This window comes from Pseudopodoces humilis, chromosome 14 (genome assembly GCF_049639895.1).
Source record: "Pseudopodoces humilis isolate 2021_Gansu_Grassland_sample_001 chromosome 14, ASM4963989v1, whole genome shotgun sequence".
In the NCBI taxonomy this organism is placed as follows: domain Eukaryota; kingdom Metazoa; phylum Chordata; class Aves; order Passeriformes; family Paridae; genus Pseudopodoces; species Pseudopodoces humilis.
In genome coordinates, this window is record NC_142213.1 from 6712424 (window position 1) to 6728339 (window position 15916).

Genomic DNA, 15916 nt, shown 5'->3' on the forward strand with positions numbered 1-15916 from the left:
AGGATATTTAGACTGGTGTTGATCAAAAATATCTGTCCAGCACATGTACCACTGCTTTGTCATTTAGTTTTGTAACCATTGCCATGGAACTTCACAGCACAGATTTGGCAGGTTGAAATTCCCTCTCCTGCTTAGCTTAGCTTGCATGCTGTTGATCCTGGAGTGCACAGTGAGCTGACACAGACATTTAATGTTCATGTGTAAGCTGTTCACCTCTGTGCTGAGTCTCTGTTAGGCACAGGGGCTGAGCAGCTGGGAAGCAGAGCAGACAGAAGGGTGTTTGCTGCAGTGAGGTCTCACAGTGCCAATGAGATTGAACTCAAAACTCTCCTGAGCCCCTGACATCTCCCTATCCTGCTCTTTATTGATCTGGTCGGGTCATCCTTACAGGATCTGGGGCTTGTCTGTGTGTATTGTGCAGAGGAGATGTCTTAGTGTGAAACTGGGAGATGGCCAGGCTAGGTTTTGGCAGATGCCTTGTGGTGGAATCTCCAGTGGCTAAATGGTGTGTAAGTGGTCTCTGTGCCTTGTGAGTTGTTTTCTGGGGAAATCCCCTTCTGGCTTTTATTAGCAGCAGCTAATCCATAACATTGTTTTTCTGGGCCAGGGAGGAGAACAGCTGATGCCCTGTAGGCCTCCTGCGATTGAGAATTATCCTTCATGAGGTAATTCCTCTCTAAAAAGAGGAGAAGAGAAGCTTGACAGGGTCTTTTCACCCCTTATCTGTGGATGTGAACAAGGATAGGAGACTTCTGCCTCCATGTGGCTCTAGGACATCCCTCTGCATATGCTAAATTGCTCTGTTGGCAGCTTCATCCTAAGGATGCCTGCACCTGACTTCAGCATTCTCTTTTCCAATGTCCTTCCCTTGGATTACTGCCTTCTTCCTTCACCCTTGCAGGTACCAATGTATTCCATGTGCTCTTTTTGCTTCCTTGTCCATGGGTTATAGGCTGTTCTAAACAGTTCAGATTACCTGCTTTTCTAAAGAAGGGGATGCCAAACCCAAGATAGACTTTGGTTTAAATATAATGAATGTTGTCAGAGATTGTAGAATTCTTGAGGCAGTAGAGAATATGAAATTGATCGCTTGCAGGTGATGTTTTTCATTTTTTATAGTTCTGTTATCCAGGCTGAAACACAATATCCAGTAAGGTAAATAAGAGAAGTATCCGTTATAGGAAAGAGAAGGAATGTAGTCTGTGTTCTTCACCTGCTAAAGCTGCAGTTCTGAAAATTTAACTGTAAACAGGAGTGGGAACAGCAGACTTACTTGAGTGACCCTTGAAGTGCTCTGGTTTGAGAAGTTCCACATGGATTTTTTGGCTCTGATTCATTCCTCATTACTTACCCCTCCAGGAGGGCTTTAAGGAAGAGCTTTTCCTTGCATTACAGCCTTAGGGGTATTGAAGCTTCTTCTGGTAACACACATCACTGAGAAGCTTGGCCAGTAAGCCCCATTACTTCTACACTTTTTAAGCTTAAATGTTAGGGTTGGCATATCAGTGAGATTACACGAGGAATTAAATTGACCTTTCGAAACTTTGCCAGATTAGAAATAATTTCCTTGAAATGCTTGTTCCAAAATTCCCCTTTCAGAGGCAAATGGTGAAGGCAGTATTTTGCAAAATTCACAATATTAGGAAATTGAAATGGATACTTTCATTTGAAAACCAGAGACACATGTGTTGAAACACACTTTCTTTGGCTTATTTCAGTTTCCTCTAAAGGGTGTTTTCATTTGTACAAAAATATAGTGATAGGAAAAACCACATTTTGTCTTAGCACAGGCTGAAGTTAAAACCAAAATAACTGCTTAAAATTGGAGTGAATTCCCACAGAGGAAAAGAGGGAGTTTCCTTTTTCTTTTCTTCTTTTTTTTTTTCCAAATTAAGTCAGTGCTCAGGCCCAACTCGTATTTACACAAGCCTGGATCAAGTCTATCCTGCCTGGAGGTTTGAAGGAATAATAGGAGATTAAAAAAACCAGAAAAGCCCAGGGTGAGATTATAGGAGAGCAAAGAGACAAGGGGGTTAAAAACCAGGTCAGGATTAACAAGGGGGTCGTGAGCAACTGGGGACCAACATCAGGGCAAGAGGTGGGCCAAATGTCACAGAGAAGGTGTTCCTGGAGAATTTGGCAGGAAAAGCTGCTCCTGGGTCACTGGGCTCTGGGATCATGTCTGCCTGCATCTGGCAGGGTGCTGGAGATACGTGTAGTTCCCAACAGCTGCTAAACAGAGAGAACACATCCCACATGTGAAAAACAGAGATTTACCTCAGAGATTATTTGAGAGACGTGGAGGATAGGCAGCTTCTGCTCAAAGATGAACATAGCCAAAAGTGATTGAAAAATACATGACATCTTGTAAATTGCAGGGGCGGGGGGGGGTTGCTTCCAAGTATTTTAGGTGTCTGGGGTTTAAGATACTGAGAAGATAACAAAAAGTCTGAAGTATGAACTGTGGAAAATATCTGATCCCTCATTAGGGACATTTCTGTGTCAGCCAGTTTTGAAAGAATGGAAGGACTAAATGTAATTCCAGCATTTTCCTCTGGTAGCTCTTCCTTTATCATGCTGCATTTACTTTGCACATCTCTGACCTAGAGACTTCCTTGGTGTGGGAATAGGAAAGGAGGAGGTGTGGTGAATCATCAGTAATGCAGTCATCCTGATCTCTGGTTTCAATTTATAGCCTGTATTTATAGATTAATTTCTTTGTTTTTTTGAAGTTTGATAATTTCTAAGGTAGAGGAGGTTGGTCAGGTTCTTACCCAGTTCAGTTTTGGATATATGAACAGAGATGCTGCAGTCCCTCTTGGGTTCCAGGCCTAAATCATCCTCATTTCTGCAACGGTGAAGATTAAGTTGAAGAAATTTTCCAGATAATTGTAGGAAAGCCCATGTTTCTTGCTGTAGAGGAGGAGAGGGTCATCCTAGGTTTTTGATTGGACTTAAGGAGAGAGGTCTGCCCCTTTACTGTTCTAATATCTGATATTCAGGGCTCAGCCCTGAGGAAGTCACCACAGCCAGGCACCTTCCAGACTTCAATTCCACACACGTGTCCCTGTGCCTTGCCCATTGTCCAGCTTCTGGCTCCACTCTTTTAGAGCAAAGTGGAAAAAACCCAACACCAAACAATTCCTGAGTGGCATGAGAGAGATTTCTTCCCTCACCCTGCAGACTCTCAGCACATGCTGTGAAGCAGAGAATTAGTGAAGTTTGTGTCTGTTTTGCAAACAGAGAAGTAATTTGTGCTGCACAGAAGTAACTTCACAGGGAATGGAACATGCTCTTGGAAAATGGGAGCAGTGATGAGAACCAGGCATCCCTGTACCTTTTCTGATGTTGTTTCTCTTTTCCCAGCATTTAAGTGGGCTCAGGGATTCCATTTGTATCCATAAGCTTATTCTTAAAATAGCATGAATTCAGAAAACTTCTGATAGACTTTGGATACCTATTTTCAATTAGATCATCCTTATAAGCTGAATTCTTGGCTGAATTTTAGAGGCACTTTCCTGGTGGTAACCTTTTTATTTTCCCCATGTTCTGGTGATGGGTCAAAGCTTCCATTTGGATCCATAGACTTATTCTTAAAATAAAATTTATCTATCAGTAGTGTCATTTCTTGTGTGGATATCTTGGGATCTTGGGATCATCAAAGACCTAACCTCAGATCACTGTCTATTCCCTTTTCATCAGAGATGTACAATACTGAGATAACAATTTCCAAGGAATGAAAGAGTTGAATTGAAACAGGAGGGAATACATTGATCCATTGATCAAGATGTCACACCTCTCATTTATTATTCTATATTTCATTACTATGATTATTATATATTGCCATTATTATTGCTGCTGTTGTTGTTATATTATCTGTTGGCTGTTGAGGCTTGGTAGAAATTGAAGAAAGCTGAGCCAGAAGTGGCCCTCCACAGACAGCAGTCATGGCCTTGATCACAGGCTGCTGGGGGATTGAGCCCGTTGTTCTGGTTTGATGCAAGAACTTTTCATAAGTGCACAATAAGTCATGGGATTCCTTCAGAAGTACTCAAAGGGCTGTTACTTCTTCTAATTCCATTGTATTCATTTCAGTTTAAAGAGCAGCTCTTTGGTTTTGCCAAACCACGTAACTGGAACCAGAAAGAGAAAGCTGTGTTTAGTACAGGTTTGTTTTTCTTCCTTCCCAGTCAAACCTCTACCCTACAGTGGGTCTCCAGACTCCAGGAGAGATTGTGGATGCCAACTTTGGGCAGCAGCCCTTTGTGTTTGACATCGAGGACTACATGAGGGAGTGGAGGGCGAAGATCCAGAGCACCATTAAGCGGTTTCCCATAGGAGACAGGCTGGGAGAGTGGCAAGCCATGCTGCAGAAGTAAGTCATTGCCTTGGTGTTCAGCTTCTTCCCTTTTGTTAGCCTTTAAATACTTCTTAAGTGCTAATTTGTGCTCTCTTATGGCAAAAATTGCCACTCTGTGCATTTTGCTCAAATTGTTTTACCCTCTGTTCTGTTTAATAGTCTTTCCTGTGCAGATTGCTGCTGTTTCAAATAGATATGGGAAAAGTTTTCAAACAAAGCTTGCATGAAGGCTTGTAGGAATGGAGGAACATGTATTTTGGGGTGATACACTGTGGGAGGGGAGAAGACACCATAAAAACTCTTAACATAGGAGAAACACCAGTATGTAAGTCATCTGAATTCAGAAATGAAAGGGCAAGAATTAGGCTAAACCAAAGGCTTCCAGACCTAACTGAAAGCATTATGGCATTTTATAAATTTATGGATATTGAAAACACTTCTCATTGCAAAAATGATTGAGTGGAACTTGATGAGAACAGTTGGCAGGAGTTGTCAGAGGTCAGGAGTGTTATTGATGCTGTTACTTGCCTTCCAAAATGGGACCAAATTGCAGAGCCAGAACCTCCCTTAACAAGAGCTGTTGATTCAGCTGCAGTGGGACCAATTTATCCCTTTCTTTGTTCCTTGTGTTCTCCAGAATTTTTTTCTTCTGATGTGCACAGTGGGGTTGTCAGGGTCACCACTCTGGAGTTCCTCCTGTAGAGCTCTTGGGCAGAAGCACTTGTATTTAAAACAACTTCTAAAAATTGCACACCTGCATACAATATTATGCCTAAAAATGATTGCTGACTCATAAAATACTTCTTTCTTGTACTGAAAGTAGCCAAGTTGAAGTGTGTGCTTTGAGCTGTGACTTGATCAGATCAATGCCAGCTTCATCATGAGAGAAGCCTGTTTTGAGATTCATCGTGAGAAGCTTTGAAATCCTGTTGCTGGCTTTTTAGATTTTGTTAAAATCCAGTGAGCATTAACATTGAGTCACTGTGTCTTGGGAAGGCACAAGTGCATTAGAAATGGTCTGTTTAGGAAGACGGTTTTGTTGTGTTTTCTGACAGTGATACTCCTCCCTCCCCCAAGATTTTTTGAAAATACAACTTTGAAGCACGTTAATGCTTTAAAAATCAATGCTGGCAGTCACCAGATTAAAGTATCTGTGAATGTGCAGAATTCATAAGGAGATTGAACTACTAAAGATATAATTGCTGGCAAGTAAGTGATGGAAGTAATTCAGGATCAGAATGTTTTCTTCTTTTTTAGATCCACTTGGAAGCCTTCAACCTCTCTGAGGTTCAGATTTATTTCTATATAGGATGTCACTGGCAGTAACACAGTATTGAGCCCTTACAAGTGACCCTTGGACAGCAGTCAAAAATAAATACTGTATATGCATTGAGATTATTAATATTTTAAATTTTTTTTCCACTCTGTAAAGTGAATTTAGAGCTCCCTCCTAGAGCACCTCCAGGACCAGGTGCCTGTCTTGTAAATATGCAGTTTAGACCCAGAAGTAGAACCTTGGTTATGTCCTAAGCAAGCTGAGTTTCTCAGTGAAGCTGCAACTTCAGTTGTGTTTTCTTTTTTCTCCAGTGTGATGACTCTGTTTCACCAGTGCCTCATCATCTCTTTGTATTTTCTTTTTTTCTAGTATGGTTTCATCATATTTGGTTCACCATGGGTACTGTTCAACAGCAACTGCCTTTGCCAGAGTCACAGACACCACAATCCAGGAAGAACAGACCTCAATAAAGAATAGACAAAGTAAGTCTCTCAGGTGTCACTCCTCAAGTGTCCTTCCTTTGGGACTCTGCAGAGGAGTGAGTGCTGTGGAAGTTACTCCATGAGAGTCCAGAGCTGTCCAGAGCACGCTGCTGGCCATGGAGTAGAGCTCAGGAACCTCTGCTAGGAGCACTTTTCCCATCATCACTGTGCCCTCTCCACCCTTTTCCATCTTTGCTTGGAGAATTGCCCTGTTCCTTCCCGCCCCTGTGTGCTCTGCTTGGCCTTTACCTGAGCTAAGATTATTGTGCTCCAGAGATCGCTTTAGATTTGAGCTCTTCACTGCAGGCTATTGCAGCAGGGGCAGTTCCATTGGCCTGGGCACAGGGACTCAGACACATCCATTTAGTTTTGTTGCAGCTCCAGGTTAAGGACTCTTCCAGTCCCTCTGCACATTGTGATTTCGGGTAACTTTTACATGCTGAAGGGTTTTCAAATTCACAGCCAATATATTAAACTCACACTGGGTGAAGAATTTGTATTCTCTGCCTGTTCTGGTTGCTGCTGTTTGCTCCCAAGTGGCTCATCTCTCAGCTGGTAGGGCTGTCAGCGCTTTTGGTCCTGCAGAATAAGGCTTGCAGCTTTCTCCTGCTGTACCTTTTTTTTAAGCTTTTCTATTCACAGGCTCAGCCTGCAGAGTGGCAGAACATTGGTGTGTTTTCTGCATTCTCCTGGCTGCTGAATACAGGCCACATCCCTGTACATTTCCCTTCCCTTTGTGAATTGTTTCTCGTGTGACTGTTACGTATCAGAGCATTGTGCCCCTTTGTGGCTTGCTCTCCATACATTGCATGTGCTTAGCCAGCATTCGGGTTCATTTGGGGACTCTGCTTTTAAATAACTTGCAGTTGCTGCCTGTTAGTGCTGATGGGCTTTGTGCTTTCCAGGTCATGCATTATGCAACCCTGACCCCAGCCAGTGTTCCCAGTGGTGTGGGTTTAACTGGCACAGCCTGACGGGAGGCACGCGAGATGGTGCGGGCTCATTTGTCTGAGGACAGGTGACAAGGCAGATGGAGGGAAGGAATACCGAGCCCTGAAGTTGGGGCTTGAATAAAAGGTGTGAGGAAAACACAGATGGGAAAACAAAAAGAGGGGGAAATATAAAAGGGAGTGACATTTGTGAGAGTTGCCAAACAAGGCAAAGCAGAGCTGTCAAAAGCAGCGAGACGAGAAAATGGACGTGCAAGAGAGTAAAATGAGAGCTCTTGTGTTGGTGTGAGAGCCACGGTTTTGGTTCCATATTTCAACTACAATAACAACCAGATAGACACTGAGAAGTGGGAGACAAGACAAGTCATTGCAGTTTGTTATTGAGATTGTTAATGAAGATTTACCAGACTGGGCTTCCAACTGCTCCAACACCTTGCAAAAGCCACAGGCTGTTGTCATCAGAGGCCCTGCTTGCAAAGCACCTCACGGGCCATTCCAGACCTTCCCTCTACTGTTTATAGGGAGTGCTGGAAAAACAGTGCAGTTTTAGTTTTAAGTACATTTAATTCTTATCTGTAAGTACACTTAGAAAAAAGAAATGTGAGTTGCTGTAGATCAGCAGCTTCTCAGAGCTGTCAAGTATCTTGAGTTGAGTCTTGCACTTGTGTCTTCTGACCTGCTGAAGGAACATACATGGGACATGAACACCCAGCTTGATAAGTGCCTTCTGCCTTGTATCTTTGCACCTCCTAGAAGTGTACAACTTGTTGAGCTGTTTCTAGGGTACTTCTCTGGGAATACATTGAGGTGGACTTGGAGGAACAGTTTTGTTGATATAATTACATCTGCTTAGTGGTAGGAATATGGTGGGAGCAGTACTGTGCTGTGATTTAAGACCACAGACCCTCTAAGAATACTCCATTTATCTCATTCTGAGCCATACATTTGCTTCCAAGCTTGAACCAGACAGAGAATGTAATATGAGGGTGACCTAGGACTTGCACTCTGAAATTGTTACTTCCCCAGCAGCCTCCTTGTTTCCATCCAGTTGGCGTGTCCTGCTTTCATTTCCATTGCTGCAGAGCTCTGTGACTAAAGGACTAAAGTCTCAGAGCAGCCCAAACTACCTAATTCATCCTTTAGATCCTTCTGCTCTTGATGGTTTTTTGCTACTAACAGATACTCTAACAATTTCACAGGGTTTTTCTAATCCATAATAAACCAAATATGGTCTCCAGTTCTCCCGAGCCCTTGTGCAAGGTGGTGGTGGGGAGCTGGGTGGAATGGGTGAGACAGCTCTTTTGGCTGGTCCTGTGTGTCACTAGGTCTACTTTTGCTTTCAGGAATACAGAAGCTAGTATTAGCAGGCAGAGTGGGAGAGGCTATAGAAGCCACCCAGCAGCTCTATCCTGGCCTCCTAGAACATAACCCCAACCTGCTCTTCATGTTAAAGTAAGTATGAAAAGCTTTATGCTCCCTAATGCTGAAATGTGCAAATGAAGGAGGGAAAAAGAACCTGTCCAAACATCCAGTCTGGCTGCACACCTTGCTCTGAATTCAAACTGTTTGAGCTCCCTTTGGGAGTCCACTGCACAGTAGATGTAGGCCTTTTGTTGCTGCTCAGACCCAGTATAGCTTTGCCTCATAAGGTCAGGCATAGGTGGGTGAATTTTAGTTCTGCTAACTGCCAGATATTCCTTCAGTGGAGTTTCTTTGCTGGTCTTGTGGAGATCTTGCAGTGCTGGAGCAGTCTCAGTCACTGTGAAGGTTCCTAGAAAGGCAGATGTATGGAAAAGGCTGTCTGGGGTAGAGATTAAAGGAAAAAGTGTCCCAGTTCTCCCAGCTGTACAGAGTGGCTCTCCCCAGACTTGTGAGACATATGAGGACAATTCCCAGTAAAGCTAAATGAGGAGCTGTCCTCACTGTCACTGTGGATATTGCATTTTTTACTCTTCCTTGTCTATTTTCCATTGGCCACCAGTATTTTTAGGTTGATGGAGTCGTGAAGGAATGATAGTATTTGACAGATTTAGTACCTTCTCCCTGAAAAAAACGCTCCACAATTGTATTTTGGAGTACCTGCAGAAGAGCTGGAGGTGAAAGCTGCAAAGGAACAGTTTTTTCTTAGCACAATGGAATTAAACTTGCTTTTTTGGGTATGTCTCAACATCCATTAGCATCAAAATTGAAGTTTCTGAACTCCTTCCTCTGTAGCATCACAATACAAAGGCATCAGGAGTCTGAAATGTCTTTTTGAAAGTTTCTAGGACTTCCCCACTTGGGACCTAAGGCAGGCTCAGTGCAGAGCATGCTGGCTGTCACACACCCTTTTGTCCCTCTTGCCTCCCATGAAATCAGGTGCCGGCAGTTTGTGGAGATGGTGAATGGCACGGACAGTGAAGTGCGGTGTTTCAGTGCCCGCAGCCCCAGATCCCAGGACAGCTACCCCGGCTCCCCCAGCTTAAGTCCTAGACATGGATCAAGCAACTCACACGTTCACAGTACTGGTAAGTGTCCTGTGTCTCCAGATGAGGAGAGCAGATGGCAAGGGTGGATGTGGTGGTGCCTAGCATTACCTGCTGCTTTCTATGTGTTATTCTCTGAAATGTTCCTTCCCTTTCCTTCCTCAGCTGAGGGGATGTTCTTTTACCACGGGTGTCTCTACACTGTCACAGAATTGGTTTTGCATCAGTTATTTTCAACGATTGTCTGCAGAGCAAGTTTATTTCAGAATAAATATGCTTTTGAAGGCAGGCTTCTACTGCAGCTACCTGTGACTCAGTGTTTCACTGATGGAGTGCCGAGAGGAGGTCTGGAAAGCAAAGCCTGTTTTCTGTACCTTGGAATCTGCAAAATAATTGCTTTCCAGAAAGAACTGAATAGAAGCTGCTTTTCCAGTGGAGCAAAAGGTCAGGGGGATGCATTGCACAAAAGTTTCTCCCTACCCCATGGACTTAACCTTGCAGGCTCTAAGCATTTGAAACGAGAACAGTTCTGTTCCAGTAAAACCCAGCTCTGGAGCATCAGCTCTTCAGAGTTCGGGAAGTTAAACTTTAGAATTTGAAGTGGAAAGAACAAGATAAATGAGGACACCTAAGATATCTTCCTTAGGTAATTACTGACTGCAACTTTGGAGATGGAGTGAGCCAGGAAAAATGACCTGCAGGGCCCTTGGAAACAGGCTGAGCTGCTTCACTGAACTGTGAGCTGCTCACAGCCATCTGAGTGTGTTTGGGGTTGGTATTCCCACTGCAGCATGTGACAAACTGAGTACAGGCAAATATTTAAGGAAAAGGAAAACAATTTCTTGGATACCTCCAAGCTGTCACTCACCTTTCCAAGCCACTGTCTTTGTTTTCCTGTGTTGTGCTGTGAGAAGCCCTGGGTGTGTTCCTTTGACTAGAAAGTCAGAATGATCCCATCAGTCCATAAAAGCTCTTGGTAATACCCATGTCTACATCTGCAACTGCAGTGCAAGGCAGTATTTATACATATTTGTCTTTACACATGGACATCATCTTCCACAGTTCTCTGTCAGACCTTTTTCTTTCAAAAGAGTGGTAATTTCATCAGGGCATGTTTCAGAGATGAAGCAGAAGTTTTGTGAACAGGCTAGTCTGTCTTTGTCATTAAAATGCTCAAAACAGCCCATTTGAATTTTTGTGTTACTGTGATAGAAAATAGAAATACATTCCCTGCTATAAATGTAATTGTGGGGTCAGCTGATGAATGTGTATATATCACCATTACTTCTGGAGAGCAGCCATGCCAGGTCACATCATTTAGTGATGTGATCATTTAGTCCTGTGATCAATACTGCTTGTCTGAAGAAGAATACATGAAGAAGACAAGCACTTAGTGAGGTTTTTCCAAAATATTTTAGCCCCTGTCAGTTCTGAATCCATATAAAACTTGTGGTGATGAATAAACGTTTGTGTCTTGTGTCAGTGTGTTCTGCAGCTTGATAAGCACCTTTTGTGGAGGAGCAGGTGAAATTTCAAGGCTGACTCTCAGTGGTTTCTGTTCTCCTGAGCAAGGAAGGTTAGCTTGTGCTCATTAAGAGTGTTGCTATTATGTGCTGAGTGTTGTGTGAATCACATACATCCCTAACTTTAGATAGATCATGGAAAGCCAGGGCAGTTCTCCTTTCAGCAATAATTTCTGTACTTGTGAACTGTTTCTGCCAATCTCTAATTTACAGCTCGTTTTTAGAACTTCACAAAGCTCAGATGTTGCTGTGAGCTGGGGTTCCTTTCATACTCGTTTGCATCTTCTCTAAAACCCCATTGAATTTAAGAATGATGAACCATAATTTAAGATCTGCAGTCTTATTTTGCTTTCTTCCTTTGGGGCTTGCTGTCTTGCTAAATTGTTGGCTTCACAACAGAGGGACAATGTCAGTCTTGTCTCATTTTATTTTCTTCTTGGCTTTCAGGAGCAGATAGTCCAACCTGTAGCAATGGAGTCATGTCCACAAAAAGCAAACAGAGTCACAGTAAATATCCAACACTGAGTTCATCATCTTCATCTTCCTCCTCCTCTTCCCCTTCATCTGTGAACTACTCTGAGTCCAATTCTACAGATTCTACCAAATCTCAGCAGCACAGTAGTACGAGTAATCAAGAAACCAGGTACTGTTTTTTCTCTGGAGACATCTGAGGGGGGTGGGATGGTGGGAAAAGTCTCAGTCTGCTTTCCAAGGATCCAGAAGGGCATCTGTCCTGCTCTTTTGAGCAATACTGATTATCTACAAGGTCACTACTATCCCAGCAGACCCAAACCTGTTCTGGCTCCCCTGCTGTGGCTCAGGCTTGGAGATTCATCTCATAAGGAATATTATGATGGTCTTGTTTTCAGGCACCAAGCTGTCCCATTACACTGATGCCTTTGGATCCCAGTGTGATAGTTTGCCCAGAAGCTTTCCCAGTCAGCCTGGTGGTGTTTCTGCTGCCTCAGCCAGGCACTTGTTCCTGCTGAGCAGCTTTCCTGCCCTATACTGGGTGAGGCAGCAGCTCAGGCCACAATGGCGTGGTGCACTGCCCTCTTGAGTAATTTCCTTGGGCTACCTGTTGCCCTGTTCCTTCCAGGTGAGCCTCTGAGCCAGCAGTAATTTGTTTCATGCTGTGACAGCAGGTCAGACTTGAGCCTCCCTTCTCCAAGAAGCCACAGGTGATCCAGCAGTTCAGTGAAGTCACTGCTGCCTGTTCTGGAGTGTGGAGCAGAATGAACTGTGGTGAAAACTGAGCTTCCTTTGGGCTCACTCTCCACACTGTCTGAGGCCTGAGTGGAGAGTGTCGTGATTAAAAGAATCTCTTGCTAATTGCAGCTGGCGCTCATTCTTCAAGTGCTGTGCTGAGCATGGCTTGCAGTTTGTAGGCTCAGTTGTGACCTCTGGAGAGCCACCTAGCATGTAACTGAGTGAGAAACACATGTTCAAACTCAATTTACCAGAATCATTTAATGATGCTGGATTTGTCTTTTTTTTTTTTTTTTTTTTTTTAATGTAGAGCCCAAGTTCCAGTAAGATCTTCTCATAATTTCAGTTAATCAGTAGTTAATCAGCAGTCTCAGTCAGCCTGCTGTCTTGGACATTTAAGTGTTCAGTAGTGCACTGTTTGTAAGGACTGGGGATGTATCATAGCCAAGATTTCCCTCCTGTGCAGTCTTTGAGTGTGTTATCTGTTACCTGGCTGCTGTTTACTGTCCCAACGATCACCACTTCCTGAAGGGAAAATGCAAAATGTTCTGCACCTGGAATTATGACAGGCACTTAGGGAACAGAAACCTTGTTTCATAAGTTGTCTTCAGAAGCCTGCAACAATTTTTGCAGCACTGACTTGGACTATCTGGCTCCCTGTAGTCCAACTGGCACCTTTCCTGGTGTGCTGGCCATTGCTGGGCACTGTTTGGGACATAAGCTCTTCATTTCTTCCCTTTTTAATTTAGACCTTTCTTCCCTTCTTTCACCTCAGTGACAGTGAGATGGAAATGGAGGCTGAGCACTACCCCAACGGAGTCCTGGAAAATTCATCCACCAGGATAATGAATGGCACCTACAAACACGAAGAGATCCTGCAGACAGATGAGTCCAGCATGGGTAGGTCCTCAGAGGCAGGAGGGATAAAGGGGAAAAAGGAGCTGGTATCAAAAGTTAAAAGTGTGATTGGATTGTGGGGAAAAAGCATGTACTTTGGGCTCCTTTCCCCACCCAGTGAATGAAGTGCCTGCTTCATGGGGAAAAATAATCTGTCCTGGAATTAAAACTTGGTCTGGCTTTTCATAGACTCACAGCAGTGCTGGTGAAATTTTGGAGCAGGGAAAGCAACAGGTGTCAAAGGTTTGTTCTGTTCTGGTCATGAAATTGAGCTCAGAGCAGACCTGGCAGAAATGCCTGCTGGGGAGCTGAGCTGGGCTGTGCCAGGCTGGTGATGTCCAGCTGCAGAGTGGCCTCAGCACAGCTGTCAGCCATGGCTGTCTTGTTTGTGGGTGCTTTAGCCAGGAGGGAGCAGATTAATCAGCTACACTACCTCTGAAACTGATTCATCCAGTTATAAGGGCTCTTGTGGCCACTAATACTGGGAAGCTGGTGGTGTTGACATCTCTGACTGAAAGTTTTCTGAGTCCAGGATTTGTTAGACCAGGGGTTTCTGGGTTATATATGATGTGCTACACACATGAAAGGGTAACAGATGGGAGTTTCAAGCTCCCAGGATTTTATCAGGAGACTTGATTTCTAGGTAGTTCTCAGGCATTAAACAAAGCTCAAATCTTCCCTATATCTACCAGGCTCTATGACAAAACCCACTACTGTCTGTTGTAGGGCAGGGATCACAGAAAGCTTCCACTGGGATAAACTTGGGCAGGAAGCAGCTACCTGCTCCAGAAGGGGTAGGAGTTTGTGGGTATCCTGACACACAGTGGGCATTGGTGGGGAATGCACGATGATTGTTCCTTCTCGACTGCTTCTCCTTAGAAGACAGCTGCCCCCAGAGGCAGCTCTGTGGAGGGAACCACGCTGCCACAGAGAGAATGATCCAGTTTGGGCGGGAGCTGCAGATCCTGAGCGAGCAGCTTTGCAGAGAGTATGGGAAGAACACCATGCACAAAAAGATGCTTCAGGTAAGCCTAGGCCTTGTGCTGGATTGCAGCAGTTCTCTGTGCCAGGTCTGGGGTTGTGGGTTCCCTTGCAGACACATGGGTAGGCCCCACTTCTGCACCTGCTGAGCAAGAACAGACCTACATGGGGATCAGAGATCAAAACATGAATGCGGAGCATCTACACCCAATTCTCAGCACGTGAGAGAAGAAATACAGATCCTGCCTGGCTTCCTGGAGCAGCTGCATGCTCTTCTTCTCTGCAGGTGACACTACCTGCCTTCCTGTGCTGGCTCCCCTACCAGGTGGAGGGGCACCCTCTTTAATCCACTGTCTTGATGGCCCACTGTGGTCCCTTTCGGCCAAGAAGAAAAGGGCCATTTCTTTTCAGGAGGTAGGCACCTGTCACCATGGTGATTGCAGGAGGTGCCCCAGCTGGACTTGGTGGTTTTCCTGTGTGTTTGCAGCCCTGCCTGATCTCACTGTGCCTTTCTGCTCTGTCACAGGACGCCTTTAGCTTGTTAGCTTACTCAGACCCTTGGAACTGCCCCGTCGGCCAACAGCTGGACCCGATCCAGAGGGAACCTGTGTGTGCTGCTCTCAATAGTGCTATTTTGGGTAAGATCTGGTTCCTGTGGGAGTGTTTCCCCAGACATACCTCCTCTCAAGGGCTGTCCTGTGGCAGGCAAGTCTGGGAGTGTTAGGGAAAGTTCAGAAATACTTGTGTTTAGCTTTGGCCTTTCTGTTGCTGGGGACTGTCAGGGCAGTAATGCAGGAAGGGGAGTAGGAGGGAAGCCTGCAGAGAACAGATTCCCTGATACACTCTCCTTTTGACTCCCTTCCTTGCATCTTCCTTAATGCTGCTCCCGAGGATGTGCCTCGGGATTTTCCTCCCCTGCTTACTGAAGAAACAGATCTCTTTGATGAATTTCCCACCCCTCTCCCTTCATGACTCTGAACCCAGCTGAATAACTTTGTGGACTTCACCAGGGCTCTTTTCCAGCTGTATGGATTAGCAGAGTTCAGCCTTGGTATCATCCTATTTTCTGGGAGGGAGTACAGGTGCATCCTCTGTATAGTCTGGCTCACTGTGCCCAGGCAGATTTCCTTTGGCATCTGTGCACCTCACACTGAATGTTCCAGAAGCAGATTTAGAGATTATCTTCTGGGGAAAGGAACAACTTGATGGACATGCCCATGAGGAATCCTGTTCTGAGTCAAAAATCAGAAATTGCATGTTTTGGGAAGGAGAGTCCCTTCCCCTGACAGTCATTGCTTGAGGAGCACAGACAAGTTGCTGAGGGCTCCACACCAGGGAGATGTGGTGTCTGGACATGCTTCATCACAAGGTTACCAGACACCTTGTCTAGCTCAGCTGAGGGTTCTCTCAGAAAACATGCCACTGTAGGACATGGTGATGAGGGAGTGAGTTCATTCAGGGCTTGGGCTGCTGTGCAGCCTTGCACAAGCGGGAGAAATGGAGAGGTTGCCTTCCACCTGGGACCAGATTCTTCTGCCTTTCCTTTTTCCTCCATGCTTTGATATCTCATGTTTTAAGGGTTTTCTGGCAAACAGCATCAGCAGGAGCTTTGTTGCTCTGGCCACCACAGCAGCACTCTCTCAAAGGCCCTGCTGAGCTGTGGGATGTGCCATGGGTGGTGGCACAGAGCTGGCAGTATTTGGGAGCAGCTTCCTTCCAGAGCCAGCACCTTCTGTCAGGGATCCAGGCTTGGTGCCCAGCTGGGACGGAGAG

At 44.8% G+C, this 15916-nt stretch overlaps 1 protein-coding gene across 5 annotated transcripts in view; it reads left to right on the plus strand.

Moving 5' to 3' along the window:
• Positions 1-15916, plus strand: part of RANBP10 (RAN binding protein 10) — a 66012-nt gene that overhangs the window by 42544 nt on the left and 7552 nt on the right. For 4 of the 5 annotated variants that reach the window (XR_015773798.1, XM_005526266.3, XM_088062382.1 and 1 more), the window contains 8 exons: positions 4191-4375; positions 6006-6118; positions 8412-8520; positions 9427-9575; positions 11504-11699; positions 13041-13165; positions 14042-14187; positions 14670-14781. Coding sequence is in view for 4 of the 5 variants with exons in the window: in XM_005526266.3 (XP_005526323.2) it covers positions 4191-4375; positions 6006-6118; positions 8412-8520; positions 9427-9575; positions 11504-11699; positions 13041-13165; positions 14042-14187; positions 14670-14781 (1135 nt within the window). In the remaining variant the exon portion in view is untranslated. The remainder of the gene's footprint in view (positions 1-4190; positions 4376-6005; positions 6119-8411; positions 8521-9426; positions 9576-11503; positions 11700-13040; positions 13166-14041; positions 14188-14669; positions 14782-15916) is intronic. The other variant, XM_088062380.1, reaches the window with a different exon arrangement.